The sequence below is a fragment of the Rhinolophus sinicus genome, chromosome 3 (genome assembly GCF_057876585.1).
Source record: "Rhinolophus sinicus isolate RSI-liver-muscle chromosome 3, RSI-T2T, whole genome shotgun sequence".
Lineage (NCBI taxonomy): Eukaryota > Metazoa > Chordata > Mammalia > Chiroptera > Rhinolophidae > Rhinolophus > Rhinolophus sinicus.
In genome coordinates this window covers 92,011,647-92,038,769 of record NC_142503.1, presented here as the reverse complement: position 1 = coordinate 92,038,769, position 27,123 = coordinate 92,011,647, and the positions used below count along the sequence as shown (strand labels likewise).

Below are 27,123 nucleotides of genomic sequence, written 5' to 3'. Positions count from 1 at the left end.
CTAATTTCTCCCACCTGGGGAGGGACAGACTTTTGGGGGCAGCTTTAGACACACCATGTCCTTGAGTGACCAGAGGAGACTCCAGGCTGCTGGGAGCACCTGGCACCGGCGGGAGGGTGTCCCGTGTTCTGGGGTCTCCACTGGAGGGAGGATGGGGTCTGCCTTGACTCCCTGTCTAACTTAGTGCTTCTGTGTGGGAGCTTCACGTTCTGAAAAGCGCAAAGGAACGCACAAGGAACTATTCCCTAACCAGTCACACATTAGTGAGGGTGGCGATACTTTTCCAGCCCCGTAGATCTCAAGATGAGAAACATCCTGTCACAAGCACGTGGACCACCTAGCAGCCAACTCTCAGAGCTTTCCCACCTCCAGCCCTGAGCGCTGGCTGGACAGACCACTTTTCAGGAGCCCAGTCATTCCAAAAACCCACAAGACACCATTCCGTCCTTCCTCTGTGGGAACTCACTTGCCTGAATTAACAGGTGCCCTTGGCTGGTCCTTCTTTACACGAGTCAGGGACAAAGAGAGAGACCCCTGCAGAGCAGGCTGAGGCCAGGCACCCAAGCCCCATTCACTGTGCTGTACCCAGCACCATCGGCCCCCACTCCTGGTCCTCACAAGCCTGTGAGATAGGCGATGGCGCCATTTCACAGATAAGAAAGCAGATGCTAGGAGGGTCAGTGCTTCAAGGATACCCGAAGAGTAAGGGTGACAACAGCAAGCAGGGACGCAGGGCTTACGGAACATGTACTGTGTTGCCCGGACAGAAAACTGGTGCCCACATCACCACACAGCCCAACCCTGGCTCAGGTTTCTGCTGACACCTGCCCAGGGCCATGTGCCACCGGAAGCACTCTCAGGAAGGTGGAGGGAATGGCTACCTCTGAATGGCAACTGTGGAGGTGCCTTTGGACCCAGAATGAAAGTGTTTGCTGCTTCTCAGGCCAGAGCACTTTAAATAAAAACGACCCACACGTTCTTATGTTTGTATAAAAGATATTTACTTCAATTATCACACCTAGGGTGCTAGTGAATAATAATAATACATGGTGTGAGTTTCATACAGTGATATTGCTTCTCCATATCATATAGGGACCGTTGTACAGTGCTGAGAACAAACATCGTATGGCTAACCAAAGACAGAAGGGACAACGCCGGGGGGCCGACGGGTGCCTCCCCCACCCCCACGCCAGCCGGATCAACTTTTGACTCTTAATGTCGAAAACAAATAGCAAGAAATAAAATGTTACCAGAGATGGGTCACAGCAACACAGCAGAGGCTTCTCAAAGCTATTTGTACAAAAAGATGACGCTCTTTTTTTTTTTTTTTTTTTTTTTTTGGTCAATTGGGTCTCTGTGAGGATTAAAAAAAAATGTCTGTGATTGTTGAATATTAACAAACGAGCTCTAAAAACATCTAAGACTTAGTGTGTTACAGAAAATATAAAATACTGCTAAAATGTAAGACACCACGATACACTGGGGGGAGCTGAGCTTATTAAGAATTCTCCGGAAGAAGTCCGCCACTCCGAGAGCGCGCTTGGCTTGTGCTGTTAGTAGTCTGGACAGGAGCGTGGCTGCCCGCTCGCAGGCAAGTAGTTATTGCACAATCGCAAAGAGCTAGGTCTTCCTCAGTGGAAAGGGGCGTGGGAAAAACCACCTTTTCTTGTTTTCCCACTGGTATTTTATAACAAGCTATTCTCAAATGCTTTAAGAATTTTGAATGAATCCTCACGTCTCCAAAATGCACAGCATTTTCTGAGGGGTCTCAGATGGTGGGACATGAGAGGCCCGTTTTCTCAAGGAAAGAGGCAGAAAACGGCTCAAGAGAGAAATGCATAGACTAATTAGAGAGAAATGAAAACTCTTTGGGGGAGACGGGGGCAGTTCTTTTATTGGAGGGCTTGCTTTCAAAGAGATGAGAACAAAATCAGGACCCCCACTAATTCCAGAGAAGGGGAAAAGTCATGGCACGGAAAGTGGGCCCTTTGGGAGCCGAGGCAGCTGTCTGGCTCCGCCTGGGGTGGGCAGAGCCCCTGCCTTGGCCTGGGGGGAGCTTCCTTCTCCTATCCCATGAGGGGGAGCCCACAGGCCGGAGGCCAGCCCCACCTCACCCTCACACTCGATTGCAAACAACCGGGTGTCGTGTTGGCTGTGCTTCTAGCCACAGAAAGCTCTGCCCACATCTAACCTCCTTCCACACTTAACCACATTAAGGGGAAAAGGGGCTCCCCCATGACCTCCCTGGTGTAGGTCCTCAAGCCACAGCAGTACCAAGAAACACTGTTGCTTTGCAAGATGGTTTTGACCAAATTTGTATGCAAGAAAAACAACAACAACAACAAAAAGCCAACCAAAACATGTCAACCCATGTGAGCCTTGCAAGAAACCACTCTCTCACTCGGAAGTCACAGCCCTGGCCAGGCCGCTACACCCTCTGACCAGGGCTCGCTGAAACTTCATGAACCCAGAAGTCTTACCAGAGGCTCTAGGAGGCTTTGGGGAACTGAACTATGCTTTTCTAAGTCTTCTCTGCAGCTCCTCACACGAGTGTTCAACTCGGCACTTCCTCATACTGGTAGATTTTTGTTCATTAACTCTCTCACTTAAAAAGTTAGACATGTAGAGATCACCAGTTTTTGAGTGGCTACTCTGGAGACAGACATCTGATTCTGCTGGAGAAGGTCCCTCTGCCCCGAGTCAAATCCCCAGACCCTTCGGTTCTTTTTTGGGGGGGTGGGTGGGGAGGGCAGGAGGCAGAAGACAGTAACCACTGGAGTGACAGCAAAAAGCATTTACAACAACAACAACACAAAACAACAATACACTCCTGATTAGTACTTAAATGATTAACGTAATAATAAATAGAAGAGGATAGAAATAATTTTTTTTTTTCCTCAAGGAAACATCCTTTTATAATTATCCTCACACACGCTGGCAGGTCAGTAGCAGTCAATCCATCTCAACAAGGGAAGGTTAAGTGCTGGAAGGGAGGCTGTGGTCTCACATTGGGAAGGTTCTCAGCTGCTGAGTCACAAATGCCCCCACCCTGCCACCCAGCGCCCTGCAGAGCGAGGCCTCGGTGGTCAGCAAGAGGCAGGTGGGGAAGTGGGGGGCTGGGGAAGCTGGTATTCCCTTCAGTTCATGAACAAACGGAACTACAGTGAACAAACATACTCATCCACAACCTGAACCGTCCTGGTCTAAAGCTTACTTTGAGTTCATTTGGTGTGCAATACGTTATCTCTTAAAAATGAAGAAAAATGATCTCTATTGCACAGAGCTTTTACACATAGTCATCTATTTAAGTGCTTTCCGTTTAAAGCAAACTACCAAAAAAAGAAAAAAGAAAAAAAAGAAAAAGGAAAATGAAAAAGGAGCAAAAAGGAACTATAAAACAAAAGCAGCCCCGCGCCACTTCAATGTGTCTTGCTGACGGAGTCTGGTTTCACCAATGGAAGTCCCAACGCTTCCGTACATACTGTGCTTCTGATTATTTTCCATAGGGATGTGACATTGGGATATAAGGCACCTTTCCTTTCTGATCACAGAAAGCTTGATACATAGCAAACAGCATATTTTGTGGTAGAAATTAAAGCCTAAACACTACAGAAATTACAGTAACACAAGACTAAACTTAACAGTATTGGATGAACTAAAATGACCCATGAAAAGCAACTCAAAGGTATTTTAAGTTTAATAACAGGGATGGGAAGTGCACATTTATGCATAGCCTAGTGTCTTTCTCTCACTAGCCTTTTAAGGATTCTTCGCCTACAATGCCCAACTTTTAAAGTTAGCATTTTGGAGGAGACTAGGCGCTTTGGAAATGTCTTGTTAAAGCTAAATGTCACTTCATCCAAAAATGAAAATGGGGACGATGCCACCGTCAGTGTGGACACAGTATCTTTGGAGGGAGGAGGTGATGGAAGAGCGGTAGCCAGGACTGGGCGGGGGCAGTTCATGTAAGTGAGACAGACGTGGGGAACCACATTTCCCTCTTCTTCCTCAACCAGGCGACCAGGAGTTAGGCTCACAGGCTGCTGGGGCAGAAGACTCAGGGGAGTGGCTCATTTTTGCTCAGCTCACTGCTCATCACGGCCCCTCCTCTACTCTGAGGGCCCTGGCCTCAACTTCCAGCACATCTCTAAGGGGCTAACAGGTCAGATCTCTTTAGAACTGTATTTGAACTTGTTTCTCCTTCCTATCCTGGTATGTTTCAAAAAGCAGAAACTGATGGGGATGGAAATGACATTGTCAAATTGGACTATTTTCTTAGCAAGCAAGTGTGCTGGCCAGCCCGCCATTCAGTGCTCCGGAAAATGGAATTTCGTAGTTTGGGAGTCCCAGGCCACCACCTTGCCACTCAGGGTAGCAGCTCTGCCTTGCAGGTCATGAAGTCTCCCCTAATGTCATCAAGGTCCTCTCAAAATTGCAGAAGCACTGGGGGGATTTCTAAATATGAGCTTTTCCTGGTGAATGCCCGAGCACACGATGACGGCACAAATCTTAGGCTCCCACTTCCGAATTCTTTCCATCAGGAGAACACTTTGGCCAACAGGGATGGTGGACCTACGTCCAACCAGCAGCTCTGGGAGCTGGTTTTTTGCAGCACTGGGTGGAAATTGGCATATTCTTTTGGGAAGAAAGGGTCATGTGTTTGAAAAATGGGTGAACGGGCTGAAGAAGGCCATATCCTCTCCTGTCCTTGAGATGCTTCCAGAGTGTCACAGTGGAGCTGAAGTCATACCCTCCCAGTGCCAGAGACAACAAAGACAGTTCTGCAATGCCAGACAGGAACCCTGGGGGAGTGTCCTCAAGTGGATGTTTAGGGGCAGCCCAGGGCAAGGGAAGTGGCTGTGACAGATCTTAACAGCTGAGCAGGAACAGGCAGAAAGCAACGACAGGCCAAAGACAAGGCCCTCTGAGGCCGCAGACTGCCCTGCCTGCCAAGGAAACAGCTGCCAGAAGCTTCAGGAACAGGTGGAAGTCAAGAGAAGAATCCACAGATGTCTGTCCATGTTGTGCTCACGAGAGAAGACGCCTGCCTACCAGGCTAAGATACACTCATGGATGCCACTTTTCTAGTTTTTTCTCTCCTGGGAGCCCACTTGTCGCATGGTTCTGAGGGGTGCGGGGTGAGGAGTGATGTCAAGTGGCAGAATGGGTTAGTGAGGTAGACAGGGACAGATGAGGAGTGTGACAAGGGAGGCCATCCAGGGAGGGAGCCGAACCTCCAGCCTGAAGGACGCGGGTAATAGCCCCACCACACGTACCAGAACCTCGCCTTCCTATACCGTGTTTCCCTGAAAAGAAGACCTAGCTGGACCATCAGCTCTAATGTGTCTTTTGGAGCAAAAATTAATATAAGACCCGGTCTCATATTATGTTAGATAAGACCTGGTCTTCTATTACATTAAAATAAGACTGGGTCTTATATTAATGTTTGCTCCAAAAGATGCATTAGAGCTGATGGTCCAGCTAGGTCTTCTTTTTGGGGAAACATGGTATTTCCCCCGCACAGCTGGCTTACGGGCCTCTGAAAGCAGGTGCCTGGGATAGCTACAGGCACTCTTGTTTTTATAGGCCTGTTGAGAGGCGCGTGTCATATAGTGCGTTTAAGGCAAAAGCTACTGTCCCCCAGGTCTAGTCTCTATCACTGTTTCACTCGGAGCTAATCCCAAAGGACGTGCACATACTTCCTCTGCTAGTTTCAGAGAGGTTTGTTTTTCTAAAATCAGAGGAATGAAAAACATTGCATAGACTGTCAATAGACTTCATTGATCACCACATGAAAGGACATGAGTTCAGGAGGAACAAACACCCAGTCCGGCTTTAGCTGGGAGAGCACCCTCCTGCAGACTGAGCTGTCCGGAGACTCTCGCTCCAGCGTCTCAGGGCGTGTCTGTGAGTGATTTTAGGAGTCAGCCGACACCAGAGCTCTCCCTGGGATTAAACTACAACCTGCCTCTGCTTGGTTTGCTCATGAGCTGCACAACTGATGTGCCCTGGCCAGGGAGACAGATGGGGTTTTCCTTCCTTCACGAGCTGGCCAGCTGGACCCAGGGGTGGGTGTGGGTGGGGAGGATCTCTCACGGCCAGAGAGAGCACGGAGGAACATTTATTTAGCCCAAAGCGCTGTAGCACTCTGGGTCTGGACTACCAACTAGCACACCTGAATGTCCACATTGGTCAGGATGGTTTTCAAATGGGGCGAGAACAAAGACACCAACAGGGTGGAGACTGGGCAGGGAGGCATTTGTGCTTTGGAAGTAAAGGGAGGCTACGAACGATTATCTTTTTGCTCAGTCTGTCTCAGGTATTTTACCAGACACAGCAGCCAGGGTTTGATAGTAGTCATACGAGTCAAGATCCTGGCAGTTCCTGAGACTTCTCCCAGGCCTACATCGCGGGGCAGTCTGCCACCTCACGTTGTGGTATCCCTCAGACAGGTCGGCTCTGAGAATAACTGAGTCGAGCTAAACGGCTGTGGCAATCCTTTCTAAAGAAGAGCAGCCTGGCGGACAGAAATCACACACATTTGACTGATCAGGAAGGTCAAGGGAGGAGTTGACCCGGGAGCCGGGCAGTGGAAGTGAGCGGGCACGGGTCTAGGTCAGAACCCACAAACCTTCCACCACAGACACCAGAGGAGAGAGTGGGCAGGAACCAAGGGGCAAGAGGCTGATTGCGAACACAGATTTTATGTGGAGCCTCCACTTAGCCAGCTAAGTAATGGCAGAAACCTTAAGTTATGAACACTGCCTCCAATTAACAAAAAGAAGCCATTTAAAATGGTATAATGGAGCTTGTAATTAAGTGTTAATGTTTTATACGGAACCGTTTTCCCCAGGGGAGAGGTACAAATCAGCTTTTTAAACTGATGGAGCAGAAAGAGGAGGAGGTCGGCTGCCTGTGGGAGGCCTGCGTGGAACGCCGCGGAGAGGACGCTGTTCAAGGCACTTGGATATTGCTTATCAAGATGAGAGATCAACCCTTGGACTCAAATTCAGGGGTGCAATGAGGAGGGGGACGCTTCCCCCTGCCGACAGAGTTCTGTCATTTAGTGGCAGCTCTTAGAAGTATTATAGACAGTGACAGCTTAACACAAAAGAGCATAGGGTTGGGATTGTAATAAAAAAATAAATAAAGAAATAATACAAACACTGAACTGCAAGCAAAATTTAACCAACTGATTGTATCGAGCACCCAGATGTAAGTCTGGCAAAAAAAGACAGAATGGAAATCAACAATAACCTAGTTGAAACAACAATAACAACAACAACAACAACAACAACAAAAATGACTAAATTGCTTGGAAGAGCCAAAATGGCTGTTTTAGACTGTTACTATTTGGCCACTAGGATAGACAAATTTATACTTTTTCAGTTTCCTCGATTTAACACCTCTGTAAATAACAGTCATGCCTTTAAAACTAAAACACTACCCTAATATTTCCTGTTAACTCCCTGCTTTTGATTCTGATGAAAATCAGATAGTTAGTGATTCATCACACATGATGACAAAATTCCCTCGAGGTTTTTGTGGAGAGGACACCACAGTACTGTCAGGGGCTCTGCTACTCACTGTCCTAAGGGTCACTAACGCAAACTCGCTCTTCTTAAAGTACCTGAATTGAGCCAGATGTTAATCTGTTTCCCCTTAAGCTCCTCCATCTTGAATTCTCTTCTCGCTGAACCAGATTCCAAGTTCAGAGATGATGCAACCATCAAAAGACCAACGGCCTGCCTCTCAGCCTCCTAGAGCCTTCTGAAAACTTCTCATTCATGAAAAGGCATTGTCTTTAGTGTAGTGACTCTTAAATTTGTGAAAACTTGAACTAAGTGCTGCAGTTGCAGGTTAAAAGACTGTAAATGAAATATATAATTTCTAAAACGTCATGCAAGAAATGTGGTTTCACATCTTACAGTCCAAGTCCTACAAGGTAATTAATACAAACACACTGAGGTGTAACAGCGGGAGCAAACCTCTAGAATTATAACTCCCTCCCACCCCCCAAAATCAAAAAAGATAATATTAATTAAACTTAAGAAATAATGAATGCACCATTAAAATGTCATCCAAAGATGTTGACCTAAGACAAAGGTTTCAATGATACACAATACGGTCAAAAAGTTTTCAATCAGTAATATACAGTATGACAACTACATCTTGTAAATTATACCCAATACTGCCGGCAGTCTATCCCTCTAAAGAATATTTGCCCCTTTCATCCCTTCCTAACAATCAGATAATAAAATACAGCACCTATAAATAAGCAAAAAAAAATATATATATATACCGAAATCATCTATTGTTAGTTTAAAGATATGGCAATAAAGGAGTCTAAATTAGCAAACTTGTAGAAGCCATAACTGATAAAACAGCTTATTGAAAAAAGGTGGCAGTAATGCACTCTATGTGTGCACAGGTACTTAAGAAAATACACAGACGTATAAAATTGCACACACGCACACACGCACGCTCTCATCCACCTCTATTCTCACGCATATACACATAGACAAAGGAGGAATCAGAGACAAGTTAGACTTTTTGATTTGTACTTAGACTGCCCTAAAAGACTAAGTAAAAGACTGCATAAAAAAATGTTCCAAGAGGCAAAATGAATGAAGGGCCAATAGTCTGGTCTGGAAGTGAAGAGCATCAACGTTTTGGTGTGAGTTTGGGCCGTCTCTACAGGGGTGGGAGCAGTGCCCAGACTGCCACGTTCTCTCTTCTGCAGGGAAGGAAGCTTCCCACGACGTCAACAGTCATCAGTGCTTGTGGTGGGAAGAAAGGGAAAGAGAGAGTGCTCGCGAGCCCTGCCCAGGCCCAGGGAGCGGCGTCCCCTGGTGGGGCTCAGTCCATCAGGCGCCCGGGAGAGTGGTGTGAGGTGTGGTGCCTTCTGTGCCAAGGAAAGGCTGCTGTCTAAGAGGGGGGGCCGCGCTTGGCCCCAGAACTGTCTGCTGCGCTCTTAGTGGCCTACTCTTTCCTCCTTTCTTTAAATGCTCGCACATGTGCAGACGCACTAACACAGACGTAGACACCATAAATTAAACAAAATGAATGGGTACATGCTACAGTTCTAACTTGTCTCCTAAACCTCCGAGATATGAGGTCTGATCAGCGTGCTCTGCGGTTAGAGGTTAAAAAGCAGATTATAAAATACCTAGATTCGGATCTTTTCTTTTTGTCCTGATTTGGCCTAGAATGGAGTGTATTAAACAGACCCTGGTCAGCAAAAGCCCAGAGTCAGTTAAAGCTATGGATCAATGTGCACTACATGTCAGGATTCTATTCACGTACAAGAAAACACTACGTCAGCTACCACAAAATCAGATATTTTCCTGATGTGACTTCTCTTTTTGTTAAAAAATATGTGGAGTAAATGTGTTTTATTTTAATTCAAAGTTTCAAACGAGAAGATTCTTTTCTTGAAAATATTTAGGAATCCAAACTAGTGTGTTTAGAGTCGGTTTGACTGTGCAATCTCTTAGTGGCAACTGAACAGCTACAAAAACTTTCTTTTTTAATTTTTCTGAAAAATCCCCCCCCTTTCCTGGTTTAAGAAGATAATAGTGTATTATCGCTCTGAAGCCATTAGATGGCAGATAAAAAGCCCCCTTTTAATATGTGGGTTTGATTTTTTTTTTTAAAGCCCACACGAAAGAGGAGGGCGCAAGGCAAAGCTGTAAGAGTTATTCCAGAACCTGTGGAAATCACTTAGGGCAATAAAAAAAACACTTCAGGGTACAAAAAAGCTCGACTACACATTTCCGTTTTCTTCCTCGAAAACACGACATAGATTGGGCTTAATGCTCCTTTGTTTTCTATATGCACCTTGGCCTATGGCGATTTTGCCCTGTGGCCCGCAGGGCGGTAAGTGCGCAACACGGTCCAGGCCTCGGAGTCGGCGCCCGCCCCCTGCCCGGCCGGCCAGACTCGGCCCGGCCAGACTCGACTCGGCTCAGCCTGGCCAGATGGGCGGGCGGCGCCTCTCAGAACTCCCATTCGATGGGCTCCTCCCGGCTGGCAGCCTTCTCCAGGCGGTGGATTATGCTGTTCAAGTTCGCGGCCTTCTTCTTCCTCAAGGGGTTGTCCCGCGAGTCCCTGGCGCCCGCCGCCTCGGGGAGGCCGAAGAGGCTCTGCAGGGAGCTGGGCCTGCGGGCGGCCGCCGGCGCGCTGGTGCTTGGCAAAGCGGAACTCCTGTCGGCGCCGTCCCGGGCCCGGCAGGGGCCCTCCCCCGGGGGGGCGGCTGAGGTAGCGGCGTCCTCCCTGGCCGCGGGCGTGGCGGCGGGGTTTGGCATGGGCCCCGGGCCCTCCGCGGGACCCTCGGGCAGTGGTGGCACCCGGGGTCGGCCCTCTTCGTCAGCGTCGTCCGAGGCCACGGTCCCCAAGGGCAGCGGCTCCGCCTTCTCCGCTGGCCGCGGCGCCTCCTCCCGCTCCTCCGGGGCCGTGGCCGGCTCGGCTGGCCCTCCCTGAGACTTGGTGGCGGCTGCAGGGCCGCCAGACTCCTCGGTGTCCCCGGCGCTCGGCCCCTCGGCAGCCTCCACGCCGTCGCAGCTGTCACCCTCCGAGCTGGGCGCTGGCCGGCTGCTTCGGGCTGTGGGGGAGTCACTGGCCCCGGCCTGGCCCTGGCTCCCGGCCTGAATCTCCTCAATGAACAGTTCTCTACGGATCCGAGACCTAGGAGACACAAACAGGGAGGGCTCCATGAGTGGCTGCAGTGCATGGGAGGGCACAGGCCCTTCCCTTGGAGCTCAGGCCTCCTGCCATCCCTGTTCCACCCTCTTCTCTCCTCTGCACTGAATCTCACACTCCCACCCGGGCCTGCAAGCCCCCTAAGGCCTTACCACCCACAAAGCAGAGCTAGGGCTCTGGAGTTGCCCCAATCTAGAGTCATTGGCTAGGAGCCTGCGCAAAACCCCTATTGTTTCCCAAAGTCTGTGCCTTTGCATAAGTTGTCCCTTGGTTGGAATGCCAGCCCCTCCTCTCGGCTAGGAGAGAGTGCCAGTGTTACTTGTAATTTACAGGCACCGTTTCCTCCATCTCCATCCCACCCACCTCCAACTAGGCTGTGTGAATGGCCTGGTCCCATTTACTCTTTGCACACCCCAGGCCTAGCATGGTGCTTACTGCTACATAGTAATAAATACTGGCCGAATTAATAAATGGAAATGCATGATGAATGATAATCACTGTTTCCTCATCAGGACTCCATGAGGAGAACCAATTATTAGTGCCCAAAGTGAAACCTTCAGCATCCAGCTCTGAGCCAGTTCAGGGGCTCTGGTTCAGGGTGAGGTGGGATTCCATCAAATTATTTTCAACTAATTTCCTCCTTTGAAAGGAGAAGACTGGGGAAGGGTCACTTTTGATCAAGCAGGAAGGAGACCAAATATGTTCTCCCACACATCAAGCATGTTTTAATCAAGCTGAGTGCAGCTGACAGTGACAAATGTGCTCTAGCACTTTGTTGGGTCTGAAGGAAACAGCTGGGGCCCTAGTCTTCGCTGTTTTGGAGCCCTTGGTGACATCATGAAAGGGCTCTTGTTAAGTCTTTTTGTGCCAAAGTTTCTCCTCCCATAATGCTGACTGTACTAGGCTCATTCAGAAGTCTCTTTAGGTGTTTATTCCCAAGAGCTGAAAAAGCCAACTGTTAGTGGAAAAGCATCTTCAGGTAAATTAGCTCCAAGCCCAATGTCCTGCAGAAACTAGGCCTGCAAAAAGCTCTTGGGTTAGGCATGCATGAAAATATTTTCTGCAGCACACACAACTCAATACAGGGAACGTTTTTTGAGACCCTACTAGATGGCAGGTCCTGTGCTGGATGTGGGCAGTGTTGGAGCCAAAGGGCCTCTGGCTGCAGTTTCGTCCAGTATGTTGGGGTTCTTGTGGTGGTTATCTGCTAGTTATTTGCTCCCTGCATAGGGTGAACTCTGACTTGTCCTGAAGATCTCTGAGCCTGATTTGCAGGGTGAGGTCCTGAAGCCCCTTAGAAGTACCAGAAGACTTTCCTCCTTCCCTGGGGCTACTGTGGGGACCTATGAAATGGCAGTTCTTGTCAACAGGTTCCTGGGGCATTTTGTTGGGAAGGCAAAACTATTCGTTAGTGGCTTTCAAGCCCCTTTTGGAGTCAATACCCAATCCCATCCCACTCGGGTTTGGGCAGCTAATGGTTTGGTTCTAGCCAGGCCACAGGCCCACCAGGTACTAACTCTGTTTTGCAGGGACAGACTGGCCCAGAACAGAGCACAGGCTTTTTGGAACCAGGCAAACCTGGGTTTGAAGTCTGGCTTGTCACTTACTACCTGAACAACTTGGAAAATTTCCTTAACCTTTTTAAGCTTCCGTTTTATCATCTAAAAATTTTCTTATCTTTGCAGAGATGTGAAGATTAAATAAAATGTTTATGTATAATAAAGGACACAAGCAGATTAAAAACAAAACAAAAGAGGAACTATTCTCACCATGCAGCTGCCTTCTGAATGCCAGAATCTCTGTTACAAGCACTAAGGCTGAGGTAGAAAGGCTGGGGGAGGGGAGGGAAGGGACAAATTCATGCCTGGGGCGGGGGATTCAGGCTGCCACCCTCACCAGCTCATTTCTCTGTAGAAAGGGGCTGGCAGCACTGCGCCTGACTGCTGCTTGGAGGATCTAATGTGGTAACACATCTATAAAGCTCTTGGCTCAGTGCCGGGTATATATTATATGCTCAACAGACATGAGACATCATCCTTCTGAGCCTAGGTTGTCTCTATGTCTATGAGGAATATTATCTTTTGGTCTAGAAAGATCAGGTCCCAGGAGCAGATCTGGTTTTCAGACAAACCATGCTAGGTGGCCGTGGCTGCTAGGGCTTGGAAGAGTTTCTACTGGGTGTACCTGTTCTTCCAGGAGAAGACCAGGCCTCTGGTGGTATGTTGTTCTCGCATTCCTGGCCTTGTGCCTAGGTAAACGGTCACTCTAAGATACTTCTAACTTCCTTAGGGTGAAAGGATCAGGAGAAATCAAGTTTTATATTTTTGATGGGGGCAAAAATTGATTCCAAGCATTATTCTCTGAGGGTTCCAGTAGGGCAGGGGAAAATAAATTCAACGTCTCCTGTTTAACTCCTACAGAAAGAATGTAAGAAACTGCCTCCTTGCTTAGGAACTACACACATGCAGTGATGTGTGCTGAGTACTCTGTGCACCTGTCCTTGTATGAAGCTCTGTGGGGTATACCATGGTAAGCTGGCCTGTACTAAGCATGTAATGGAAGAGCTACAGCCAGGGAGACAGTACTCTCCATTCAAATCTCCACTCTGCACTTGAACTCCCGGGTGACTTTAGGCATATGACTTTAGTTATTTGGGCTTCATGCCAATTCTGAATGACCTGGTGCTCAATTCTTATTTGACCTATTTTATGACTTATAAAATTCTTCTCTAACTCAGTTCTTCTTTCAAGACCCTGCACATCTCACACCTCCCAGTATATTTTTCCAGATTTCCGCAGCTAAAACTAATCTCTGTCCTTGGCTCTCCCATTTGACTTAGCCCAGCCTGCTTTGTTGTGGAGTTATTTTTGAAAGAAAGCATTTATGGAACATCTACTACCTGAGCTCATTTACTAAGTTTGGAGCCCCTATTGCTTTTTTTCCTCTCCCCCACTTCTCTATTTTTGCCAAGGGTCTGTTACTTGAATTTGCTTATATTAAATGCACAGGTGAAGTATCTTCACAATGACCAGCTGACCATCACGTGATGGGCAATACCATGGTAGTCAGGAGGCCAGCGAGATGCGTGACAGCTGCTGAGGAACCTGTGCACTGGCCAGGAGGCAGTGACTGACATGCAACTGAGGACTGAAGGGGAATCTGGGAAAAAAGGTGGTCCTAACAGGGCCAGGGGAAATGGTTTTGGAAATACGTTGTATAATTAGTAGCACCTTTACCCACATATTCAGTAACCTACAGCTTCATGCACCTTTGTCCAGAGTTATAATACTTGCATTTAAATAGACCTAACTTAAAAATAAATAAAAATAAATGGACCTCACGTGCAGAAGACTTGAAAGTACATATTCAAAATGCACCTTTGTGTCTAGAAAGTGAAAATGGGGTGACATAACCCCTGGCAAGGAGAGGCTGTGGTGGACCTCTGCCCGTATTTCCAATCATTCTCCTTCATCTCACTTGTTTACTACTCTTGAGGTTTCCTTCCATGTAGAGGGAGCCCTATTATTGTAACTGCTGGTCTCGATTTGCCTGTTTTGATCTGATTGGTAAATTTAGGATGATTAAGCTTGTTGTGCTCAGCTCATATACTTTCTGTGTTCTCATGGGAGCCAGCCCACACATGGGGAGGCCTGCCTGGGGCCAGTGCTGCCATGATGGATAAATTTGCCTGGTTTTAGGGGTTAGGTAGCAGGTCTATTTGGCTCTCATACTAAGTGATGAGGTGTGATAAAATCATATGGTGAATGTTTAAGTAGAAACATTTATTATAGTAAAAGACACAGTGCCATTAATGCCCCTCAAAATACTCCCCCTCGCTTCGAACACACATATACCATCACTCTTGCCACTTTCTAAAGCAGTTCTCGAAGTCCTCTTTCGTGAGTTTCTTTAGTTGCACTGTTGTGGCTGCCTCGATGTCCTGAATCATTTTGACTTTGGGGAAGAGCCAGAAGTCGCACGGTGCCAGATCTGATGAATAAGGTGGATGAGGACACACTGTAATGTTTTTGACAGAAATTACCATTCCAGAAGCGTTGTGTGACATGGAGCCTTTCCATTGTGATAAAAAATAGTGTGAATGCTGCTGCCAAGTGCCACCCAACGGAAAGGCAGGGATCTTAATATGGGAAGCAGTGCATGGAAACTTAGTAACCGTGTGTGACAAGTTTCAACTTGTTTGATGCATTCAGTCGGGTGTCAGCTATGGTTGAGAGAAGGTGTGTTTTAAAATGTGGTGTAAATCATCCTCCATCATGACAACGCATCGCTGTCATGCGTTGTCACACATCACTTCTGGCATATGGCAATTTCTGTCCAATAAAAACACTACATGTGTGTCCTCATCCACCTTATTCACCGGATCTGGCACCGTGCAACTTCTGGCTCTTCTCCAAAGTCAAAATGATTCAGGACATCGAGGCAGCCACAACAGTGCAACTAAAGACACTCACGAAAGAGAACTTCGAGAACTGCTTCAGAAAGTGGCAAGAAAGATGAGATAAGTGTGTCTGAAATGAGGGAGAGTATTCTGAGGGGGATTAATGGCAATGTGTCATTTACTGTAATAAATTTTTTAAATTTATTTAAATAGTCACCATATTATTTGCTCACACCTCATACATCACTGACTTAGCTTTTATCAGCAATAAAGGTACTATTTTGGCTCTCATCTAATATGTAAATATTTTCCAATTTGTTCAGAACCTGGGTGGTTTAGTGGGCCCCTTGAGGAACTCCAATGGAACCTCTGAGACGAGGCAGGGCCCAGTTAGGGACACAAGTCCTCCCTGGAGCCTCTGACTGTTTATCATCTACTACCTGCCACTTGTTTCAGGTGAGTGACTGTGAGGGCCCCACCCGCACAGGCTACAGAAGTGTACCTGTCACCTTGGTCAACCAGGAGCAGCTACCCTCGTTTTATTGAGCCCTACAGAAAATGTTCTGATGAGACCTTGCGAACGACATGGCCCCTACAAGGAATGAAACAAGTAGGAATTTCCATCAGGCCACTGGGAATTCTTGGTTTCCAGCAGTAGGGAGTCACCGTGAAAGCTCTGATCAATAATTCATGAGCTTTCAGTGAATGTCCATTATCTAATTCAAACGTCACCTCAGTTTACTTTGTTCTATAAGAAGAGTGCTCAGCCCTTCCCTGCTCAGGCAAGTTAATCCATCCCCCTTAAGTTTTATATTTTTTACCTGTAGAATGCAGATAATATTATATATAACACATATAATTATATGTCATATATCACATAAAATACTATAGCTTTTATATAGTTGTGAGGCTCCAGTGATACCGTGTTGGTTATAACACTTAGCTCACTGGTGGGAGATCTAGTAGATGCTCAATACATCTTCACTAACTCATGTACTTTCCCAAAAGAAAGGGTTTTATACTACTTATTTAATTATAAAACGAATCAAACTAATTTGGAAAACAATACTGAGAAACGACCCTGAGAAAGCATCTAAAAGTCACTAAGACACATTCACTGCTGTGGAACCATGATGCCTACACTCTCCCTTATTAAATGACATAACTGAGAGGAAAATTTTTTTTCTAGTCATAGATGTGGACTAGATGATCCTACATGACCCTACATGACCTTAACTACATGACCCTACATCTTTGGAGTTAAAGCTCCAAGAAACGACATAAAAAGCCACCTAGCTGACCAAACCACTGAGAACTGAGGCCAGGGCCAAGTCCCCAGAGCACCATTAACGGCCACGCTCCATGGTACAGATCGACCCCTTCCCAAGGGCTGGCAGTGTATTCTCTCAGCACCGTGACTTACTGGGCTGAGAGCAGGATCATACCTGTAATTGTGGAACCAGTTGATGACAGTGCTGGTTTTCAAGTTGAGCTGGGTGGCGAGTTCCTCGATGGTTTTTGGTGACGGGTATGGCTTTTGCTGATACGCTCGTTTCAGAGCTTCTTTCTCTTCAGGAGCCAGCACCACTCGGGGTTTCTTCAGCTGGTGCTGGGGCTGGGGGCTGGCGCCTTGGCTGTAGTCAATGCCAACGGATGGGGGCTCACAGGGCTGGCTGTCGCTGACTGAGCTGTGCCGCCGCTTCATGTAGGCTGAGGAAGAGAGAGAAGTCAGACTGAAGTGCAGGCCCAGCTGTGAGGTCCGCCCACGCCCGACCCCCACAGCACTTGCTGTACCACCGGCTCGAGACTACTTTTGCGTAGACTGTAGCACCAAGCTGTTCTGCCCTGCGCTTCCAAGAGCGTTTTGAAACATTTGGACTAGAACCATTGTGAACCCCAACACACACTCAGTGAGGACCTGCTCTGTTAACACGTGAGGTCCCTGCACGACGAGCAGTTTAGTGAGGGATACAGAGAAGTGTACAGATAGATGACTCCAGTTGGGGGGCCCCGAGGGATATTACAGCTCAGCCTGGCGGTGGGGGGGTTGGGGGGTCAGAGGAAGCTTCCCAGGAGAGATGATGTTTAAACGGAATCTTGAAGGACAGGAGGGCTTAATCAGAAGAGTAGGTGATGAGGTAGAAGATGGTAGGAGGTTGCTCCAGAAAGTGGGAACAGCACGTGCCAAGACAGTCACACAACAGCATGGTTAAAGTGTGTTGTGTGTGTGCGTGGAGCCATGTGCTCTAGGAGGAAGTGGTGGACATAAGGCTGGAGAGACGGGCAGGGCAGGGGTGGGCCCAAAGTTTAGACTTTACCTTGAAGGTAATGGGAAGACATGAAAAGATTTTCATTAAGGGAATATGATGAGCGATGTGTTTGAAAGGCTGTTCCAGCTACAGTTTGGAGGGAGAAGGATTGGAAGGAAAGAATGATAATGATCTGAACTAAGGCAGTGGTGATGTGGCTGCAGAAAAACAGACAGACTGTGGAGATAGTAAGAGGGAGAAGTGACAAGACTTAGTGACTGACTAAAAGACGGACTAGGGAGCACAGAGACGAGGGTGACTCTCTGGTCTCAGGCGTGGGAGATGGGTTGGGTGGTGGTGTCGTTGGTTGGGCACCATGGAGGGAGCACAATAAAGGGAGGAGATGATGGTTTGTCTTGGAAATGTGGGGTCTGAGGGGTCTCTGGGTCTTCTACATTGAGATGCTGTGGGCAGTTGAATAGCTAGGTACTAAGCTCAGAATAGTCTGGTCTAGAGAGAGGACTGTGGAACCACTAGAATAGAAACTGTAGTTAAGTCAATGGCATTGATGAGACAGAGAAGGGCTGAGGACGAAAGCCTGGAAAACAGCCGCATGCAGACGATACTCCCAGGAAGCAGCCATGAAGGAAACAGGTGGGAGGAAAACCAGGAGACAAGGGTGGGATAGAGGGATGAGTGCCGAGTGACGGTCAATGGCACTGATGCTGAGAAAGGAGAGTGTGAAGGACCCAGGGTGTCCTTTGGATTTAGTGAGTCAGAGATAACTGGAGGCCTTGGCAAACACAGTGGAGCTGTGGGAGCAGAAGCAGGACTGTAGTAGGTCTAACAGTGAGGGGGGTGAGGCGGTGAAGGTAGTGAGCATGAAGTACTGTTTTAAGATGCCTAACTACTATAGAAGAAAAGCAAGAGACAGGATGGCGTCTACGAGGGAAACAGTGAGAGCTGACAATGTTTCTAAGCTGAGGGAGAGAGGTGACAGAGAGCTGGTGACACAGGTGAGAGGGAAGGTGATCCCTGGAGGTACAGACAAGTTTAAAGAGGCTGAGTGGGGAAAGCTGATGGCCTATTTTCTTTATGAAGTAGGAAGGCAGGAGGAAAGGTGATCTGAAGTGATGGGAAAGGAATCTTGACAGTGGTGGAGTTGTGGGAAACTGTGGTGGGGGGTGAAAGAGAGGGAATGGCTAGGGGTGGGGAGGGAGGCACTGAACACCCCACCGAAGCTGGAGACACAAGTCTGAGGTGGCAGCAACACATGAAGGTCTGGGATATTCGCCCACAGGTCCCAGATGCCAATAAGGACGGGGGAAAAACTGGCAGGGCACTAACCCAAGGCTGGGATTTGCAGGGAGACGAGGAATGGAAAGGTGTGAGAGACAGCATGTCATGACCAGAAGGGTAATAAAGTAATGGATCATGGAGTCTGGGGTGTCTGCGGAAGGAGACAAAGGCAGTAGAGGGCAAACTGAGTGGGGTACGTGAATTTAGGCTTTGAGAGGTAGAGCAGTTGTGTGTGATAACAAGATCCGGGGAACAGCCAAGGGTTGCGGTGGTCAAAGAAGTTGAGGCCCAGGTGCTGGTGGGTCAGATGGGTCATAAACTCTCCCTGGATGAGCCAGGATGTGGGCATGGACGAGACAGTGATACAGGGAACACAGTCTTGAGAGAATATAGAGAGTGAGAAGGAGGTTGTGAGATGACAGGATGAGAAGGGGACTTAAAGTAAAGCGTGCTGGAACGAGCTTCCGGGAGGCAGGGCCTCACCCAGCAGTGGAGGAGCGGCTGGAGCAGGGCTCAGCGCTCGGGGACACACGGCTCGTCCTGGAGAGGGGAGAGGGCAGCGGGAGCGAGCCGAGCAGCACAGAAGCTGGAGACGAGGGAGTACGTGTGCTGTTAACACGTGTTTTTACTGTGGAATGAGGGTTAGGAGGAGCGGTGGGGAGTGGGCAGGCTGCGATGAGGCTCAGGGACTCAGTGTGTGACTGTCACTAGGGGATGTGCTGAGTGGATGTGGAGGCAATGGGGGGGATGCCTGGATTTTAAACTCTCAGTTCTGTCAGTGCTGTTTGTGCTTCATCTGCTCCCCTTGTGGCTACGTGTCTAATCACCAACTATGTGCTTCGAGTTGAAAACCATTCGGACTTCCTGAGCAAACGAACCATCCATAGTGACCTTTCTAGTGCACTAGTTTGGAATAGGGTCTGAAAATTCTTTAAAACTTTTTCACACTGATGGAAGAGGAGAAATATTATTTAATTCAAATGGCATGTAGCAGGAGTAGCAGCGGCAGCTGTCATTTATCGGTCACCCTCCCAGTTACGCAGTCATCATCCCTCGGTACAGCTGGAGAAACTGAAGCTTCGAGAGGATGAATGAGCTGCCTGAGGTCACACAGGTGGGAATGACAGGACTGAGGTCGGATCTAAGTCTGGTCTGGACAGCGCTGCCCGCCGGCGTGATGGTGAACACCCCCGGCCCTGTCTGACCATAGCATGGGGGCAGGGCCTGAGGCTGTGTCCGCGGGAGCCACAGAAAGCCAGGGACACACACTTTAGCAGCACTGACGTTAGGGTCTCAGATGTCACAGGAGAAGACTGCACACTGCCAAGGCACATCTGTAGCCTCCAGGGAGAGGCGCCCAGGCCATAAGCTAGCAAAGGCCGCGCGTGTGCATGCGTGTGGCCAGCTGCCTGTGAGTATGTGCACAGGCTGGTTCAAGGGCCATCTCATGGAGGAAAAAAAAAAAGCAGAAGGCAGACTAGGGTAGAGAAGGAAAGTTTACAAGAAAGAAAAGAAGAAAGGAAGGATGGAAGGAAGGAGAGTAATAAAAGATTCGATCTCGCGGGAGCAGCAGAAGCTTCACGGGAAAGAAGGAAGCACCATGTACATGTGACTCCTACGCCTGCGTCACCTGGAGCAGAAGTTCTGGTCCAGGCGACACTGGTGGGAGCACAACTTATTTTCATCGAGTTTAAAGGACTACAAATTATTTTAATAACTATCATTTACTGAGCACTTATATGTGCTGCTTATTATACTAGGTACATTCTTTCCAATCCTCACAACCTGAAAAAGTTGCCATTATTATCCTCATTTTAGAGATGTAGAAACTTAGGCTAGGGAGTTATTTAACTTGCCATTTTATGCGTATGATTAGAACTAGGAAGCAACTGAGAAGCAATCTTCTCCCCCCAAATTTATTATGATAGATTTAAAAGGCCAGAAAGAAATGAGCCTGGTCTGTCCAGCCAGCCCCCTCCCGCTGGGCGGATGCCTAATCGTCTACAGAGATCACAGAAGTGCTGTGCTCCAGGTCACCCGCTGTCCTGTTCAGGTGCCTTGGTCTCCCGCGGGGCCTGGTGAAGGCTCCTCTAGTGAGCATCCCTCCTCGGGAGAGAAGACAGTGGGGCCACAGACGCTTAGGGACCTTGGGATGTGAGGAGGGGCCTGGGCCCGGCTGAAACAATAACTTTTTTGTAACACAAGATGGCGCCCAGAGGCCATGAGAAAAGAGGAGTGGAGGCCTAGGAAGCCCGGGCATATCTATTTCCAGGGGCTGAGGTCCTTTTCCACTGGCCGGCCCAGGAGGAGAAACACTCAGGGAGTGGAAGAACGGGGGTTTGCGCCTCTCCCGAGGCTGCTTAGGAGGTGGCTTCAGGAGGGCTGGTTGGAAGTTTGGAACTACCACCAGGAGGGAGCTCCCTGGCACTTAGCAAGCTCAAGGAGGGAGGCCACTGCCTTTTGGCAGAGTGCAGAAAACTTTAAAATTGCTTGGGTGAGTGCTCATAATTGTTAAAACTGTCGGGTATATCAAGTTCACGATACCATTCTTTCTGCTTTTATGTTTGAAGTTTTCCATAATTAAAAGTTAAAAAACTTGGGGGTGATGTGGCACCAGGCCTCTGGAGCTTGCAGTGCTGCCTGGAGCTGACTGAGAGGCTGCGGCCTGTCTCAGAGCCTTGGTCTACACACCTGAGGGGAGGCCAGAGCCCGCTGGAGGGGCTGGGATGGGGTGGAAGGCCATTGCCTGGGCACATGGTCCCGTTGTGGCAGGTGCTCAGGTCGAGGCACAGAGCACATATCTGAGAGCACCAGCTGTGAACCTGGCAGCTCCGAGTCTGGATTCCTGCTCCCTACTTATGCCAGCTCTTGGAATTGGAATCAGGTGAGTTTCATAAGGCCAGAGCCTCACCTTTCCCGGACACTGACGTCTGCACGGGATGGAGCTGTGTGGATTAAGTGAAGTCTCAGTACAGTGCCTGGCAACTGGCAAGTGTCTATTGTGATAGACGAGCCAGCCCCACGAGCTCCTGGGGGAGGCATCAGAGACTCTCGCTCCTTGGAGCTCTGGCCCTTTCCCTGGTTGGGTGAGAACAGTGATACTGGCTATGAACGGCCTCTGAATTCAGAGGATACAAGGCTGGGCTCAGACGTGCTGGGGACGGGGCCAGCTATTGCCGCATGGGTGGTTGTCATGCCCACTCTTTAGCTGGGCTCCTCTGCAAAGGCTGATTTTAGGAAGGTAGTCACAGCTCTTATGGCCAGACCAGCAGCTGGTGCCCGATGTCCACATACGGGATTCGAACTCCGACATGGAGTGACCTCGGTGCGGAGCACCGCATGTGACTCGGGACTGTCACCTCTGAGGGGAGGACTCACTCATGAGAAGCAGCACGTGGGAGTGCAAACCACGAGAAAGAGTAGGCATTACTTTTTATCAGAAATCCTTTAGGATTTCTCCTGAGGGGTAGCCTCCGGGGTACATGGAGAATGCTGATCAATATTCGAGAGAGTTCCGGTAGCACTGGAGACAAGAACTGCATTGAGCCCTCTAGGAGGCCACATCTTCTACAGCCCCTGAGACTATAAAGTCACAGCAGGAGAGAGAGCTGTTCTGGCAGGAACAGCTTTGCCATGTTCCAGGCTGGGCAACCTTAATGGGGGCACCTAACTTCTCCGAATCTCCTTATCCATAGGTGCATTTATTAATGATCTCTTTAATAAGAAAATATATGGAAGCCCCTGGCACGTGATTCATGCATAATACATGTCGTAATAGCGCACTCATCCGACAAGACAAAGGATCACAAACACAAGCCACCACCAAGTACTGTGGTGCTCATTTCTTGGTGGCCTTACTTTCCTGAAAGAAGAAAAAGGGCACACTGACCGCCAGGGCGACTACGAGGAATTGCCAAAGTGCTCCCCAAAGCCAAAATGTCCTTGGGTTTAGGCCACTAGGCAGGAAGTGACACAAATCTTTCCAGTCCTCTCAGGTACTCATGCCCTGCCTTCCAGTCCCTGGCTCACATATCGATGCCCCTCAGCTCTGCGTGAAGGCTTTAAATGAAAGGGCCGGGGCGTTACCTTTCTTTTCCATCCGTTTCATGTCCATCAGCTTTTCCACGTTGTTGGGGTCATTCAGCCACAGCTGCATTCGAACAAAGGGTTCCCGTCCTTTGAGACTGAGCTTGTGCCAGGGCTTTGGGCGAGCAAGGAGGTCGGAGACAGAGCCTTGGGTGAGCCCTAGGATGGTCTCCCCAAATAAGCGCTGACCTACAGAGAAAACAGAACCAAGAGAGGTATCATCACTGAGACCCAGGGACATGGAAGGAGAAGTCTGTGTCAAGATGCAAGTCGGACATGGAGTTTAAAGGCCCAGAGTCTGGTCAGCTGGGTCCTGGCTTGGAGGAAGCGCTCTGCAGCAGTCATTCTTCAACCCGACTCGGGACAAACTCCATCGGTGACAGTCAGTTTTACTTTTGCATTCTGCTTACACACAACGTTTCTCTTCAGGCTTTGAATGACCTGAGGCCTGGATAATAACATTTATCGGAGGTGGCTAATCCCAAACCCAAGCTCAGGAGGTTAAGTAGCACACAGGGAGACCTCTCTTGTACAACCTCAAACCACAGAGCTGTCTGCACCAGCGCCTTTCACGATTCACAAGGTTATCAGGTCTTGCTGAGAAAAGAGGCCACTTGACCCAAGGTCACAGCAGGCAAGAGAAGGCGTAAGAGCTCCTGAGCTCTGTTTTTCTGAAAAGCAGGCCATTTCCAATTCTAAAGTCTGTTGCCACAGTGTAAGCTGCTTCTGCTGACTGAATGAAGCTCAAAGCGCCTTTCCTCGGTGCCTTTTCCCCGAGGGCGGGGGGGCAGCCTGCTCCCCAGACTGATCAGAGGGCATTTCCCTCTGGAGAGCACAGAAGCGTGCTCATCAGAGGCTTAAAAAGAAAATGTCTCTTCCTGAGAGCCATTCAGCTGCAGGTTAAGAGGGGCCACCACTTTTAAAGGTTCAAATGAGAATCAGGTACAAGTTGAGCGACCTGGTGGGAGAACTGAAATGAACAGGACTCATTAGGCCGAATTGGAGACTGGGAGCAGGGAGGCCAGTGTGTGGTACCGTAAAGCACATGCAACACGATACCCGGGGCAGAGGTGACAGGATGACTAGATTATTCCCTCCATGCCTCCCATCCGCCATCTGTGAGAAAATGGTGGAGTGCCACCTTGTAAAAAGCGGGACTCCAAGTAAAGTGTACAGCATGGAAAATTTAGGATTTGAGAAATTAAAAAAAAAAAAATTTTTTTTTTTTTTTTTGGGTAGCACTCATTTTAACCTAGAGATCCATTTACTGATTTTGTAAACATGCTTCTCTGCTTTTCAAACTCTTAGTTTGGCCTACATATGTCCCAAGTTCTTACTCATTTTTTTTGTTGTGGTTGTTTAAAATAAATTTTACCTAATTCTAACCTGGCAAACAAATCTCACTTCATTCCAAGGAGTTGCTATGTTTAGGAAAGTGATATACACGAAAAGCTAGTTACTATTTGCTTGACCCACCTAGTTGTATGGGGGGAAACTCAAGTGATTACTCTTGGAAATCATTTGTATTACTTCTAGAGGTTTCATAGCAGTGGCTCTCAATCGTTTTTGGGTCACAGACCCATTTGAGAACATCAAGAAAGCGACAGACCTTCACCTGATGAAGTGTGCACGTACACATTCTGCATATGATCTCAAGAGATTGACACATAAACACCCCAAGACCCCAGGCCAAAGATTACGAGGATGCCTGAGTCTCAACTAAGGGTCAACTTTGCTGCTTAATGTGCCCCCTCTGTGTCCACTGCCCCCCTCAGAGATCCCAGTAGGGGAGGTCGCTCCTTTTTTGGAACAGTTAAGACCAGTGAGAGCTGTCATGAAGACTGCTTCTTGTCGCTACGTCCAGGGTGACATGCTATGGAGCTTTCCCGGAAATTCCTGCTCAAAGAGGTGTAAGTCACCCGTCTGGCATGAAAAGTTTTAGCCCTCAGGACACTGCTCTCTGTGCTTCGCTGCATTTGAAAATGGAGTTCCACAGGCCAGTGGGGTTCTGCTGTGGCTGCCCAGGTACCTCATCAGCTACAACTCCAGAGCTGATGGGGACATGATGGGGAGGGCTGAGGGTGAGATTTTTTTTTTTTTAAACTTTTTATTTAAGTGTGTTTTTCCAGGACCCATCAGCTCCATGTCAAGTAGTTGTTTCAATCTAGTTGTGCAGGGCGCAGCTCACAGTGGCCCATGTGGGGATCGAACTGGCAACCTTGTTGTTAAGAGCACCGCGCTCTAACCAACTGAGCTAACCGGAAAGGGTGGGATTTTAATGTCTGCGATCTCACAACCGTGATCTTGCAACTTACCAGGGTTTGAAAAGAAGTTTTCTTCAGCTGACTTTTAACATTTACATAAAATGACGGTTCCTACAAGGGAGTGGGCAGCAGCAGGACTGTATCAAGCCTGCTTCCCTGGACTTGTGACAAGACGATAAGGTAGGGATGATCCAAGCCTAGGAATCCCTACATTTTAATAACTGATGGGCACACGGGACTTATTTTTAAGAGTCAACAACTAAATTATTTTTATGAATCAACCTAAGTTGTTATTATTTTTTCTCTGGTTCTGTTTTGCACAATCATTTGGGTAGAAGGCCTCGACCACACAAGATGGCTAAACCCCTAGGCTGTGAGGTCACTACGCAAACTTTCTTAGAACTCACTTCACTGCTACTCCCTTCTTGTCCCATCCTCTGGGAAAACAGATACACAAGTCCCCTCCTGAGGGTACTGGGCAAAGTCCAATAACTCTCAGGGGTCGTCTTAACAGGCATTGCAGAGAATGGTGCTCCTTTAATTGACTTTTATACCCGGGAAATAAGGACATACGTGTTTGGGGAGTGGCTGCTCCACTCTCTGGATGCCTAAACCAGGAGAACCCTAACTAGTCAGTATTACACTGCAGGAGAATAGCGGTTTGAAATGACTAAACACCCTGATATTCTTACAGCCACACACCAGTGGTGCCACAGGGCCTTCAGTGAGAGCCGCCTCAGGCAGAGCACCTGGGCAGCTGTGGCACTTTTGAGGCAAATGGTCTGGGTGTGAAACCCAGGGGAAGGAGCAGTGAACTCCGTTTTGTAGGGGCTGCCTTCTCCCAGTGGAGGGCCTGCGGAATGGAGCCAGCTTCCTGAGGTAGCAGAGGTGACAACAATAGACCACTGGCTGCCAGGCAGGGTGCTAGCAATTGCTGCTACTTACAACCTCAGGGCAGGCCAATTGTTATTTCAGTTTTACTGAGGAGGCTCAGAGAGTAGCTTGCTCGGTATCGTAAGTAGAAGAGTTAGGATCTAAACCGTCTGTCCGACTCTTCTGCTACGCCACCCTGGGCTGGTGTGCTGATGCTGACCCTGCCAGCTCCGGGGTCCCCAAGGATGGCGGGCCCTACGGGACAGCCCCAAGCAGGGTGGTGGGAATGGATGGTCTGAGTAGGCTCGAACCCCGAATGCATATCTTCTCAGAGGTCCCGGTGCGGACGCAGTGGTGGGAGCCTGCTGGCACTGACCTATAGATCTCTGGCTCCCTTATGAGCCCCTCAGTACTCACAGCTGTGGGACGTTTTGTATTATAGGTAGGCTGTAAACGTTTACATCCTTCGGCTGGCTCAGCCTGAGGCCCCCGACCCGGTCTCCCGGAGAACCTCTGCACTCAGCCGCTGGGGAGGGAGCTCACCGAGATTGTTGTCGGTCAGCACCTCCTTGACCCTCTTGGTGATGCCGTACGTGTCCAGCTCTGGAGACATGGCTACCAGCTCCTGAATGCTGAGGGCCGAGTGTCCGGAGAGAGGCAGTGGGGTGGTGGGCTGGGAGTCCGAAGCAGGCGGGTCGCTGGGCTCGGGGGCTTTGCCGTCCTTACTTGTTTCAATGGGGGGGCAGGGCTGCTGGACCAGTTCCGTCAAACTCTTCACCGATTCGCTAGAGCTCATGGGTGATTCGGGTGCAGGGCTGCAGCTGGCAGAGGTCTTTGGTGTGCTTTCTGTAATTAAAGCACACGGAAAATCGGGGCTGAAAAGAGCTGTCCTTACCACATACATCTACTTTCTTATCTAGGAGGTAAGTAGACGCCCTGTACGGTAGCTGGTGGACCTAAATGAATTGCTTTTAGAGTTTTTTGGACTGAGAGTAACCTCTCATTTTTGGTATTTAATATAAAAAAGAATAGCAACAGAATGAAAACTAGGGGTCTAAGTAAAAGGTTTCTGAAGGCTCAACATAAGGCGTTCTGTTAAAAAACATGTTATAGCCGTATCCTAGCGATCACTTCTTTAGGTACATAAACGTTGAATAACTATGGCGCACACTTGAAACTAATAGAATATTGTATGTTAGCTATATTTTAATAAAAATCTTTTAAAAATTTCATATTAATCATTACTATTACT

General features: G+C 48.5%; 1 protein-coding gene across 9 annotated transcripts in view; it reads right to left on the bottom strand.

Annotated features, from left to right (window-relative positions):
- Positions 1-27,123, bottom strand: part of CUX1 (cut like homeobox 1) — a 346,843-nt gene that overhangs the window by 17,176 nt on the left and 302,544 nt on the right. For 5 of the 9 annotated variants that reach the window (XM_074328378.2, XM_019752708.3, XM_019752710.3 and 2 more), the window contains 4 exons: positions 26,415-26,717; positions 22,735-22,923; positions 16,546-16,810; positions 9,763-10,686 (listed from right to left, as the gene is read on the bottom strand). The exons of 3 other annotated variants lie outside the window; for them this stretch is intronic. In XM_074328378.2, coding sequence (XP_074184479.2) covers positions 9,999-10,686; positions 16,546-16,810; positions 22,735-22,923; positions 26,415-26,717 — 1,445 coding nt within the window. In that variant the 3' untranslated portion in view covers positions 9,763-9,998. Of the gene's footprint in view, positions 1-9,521; positions 10,687-16,545; positions 16,811-22,734; positions 22,924-26,414; positions 26,718-27,123 lie in introns of those variants that run through there. One more of the 9 variants, XM_074328374.2, reaches the window with a different exon arrangement.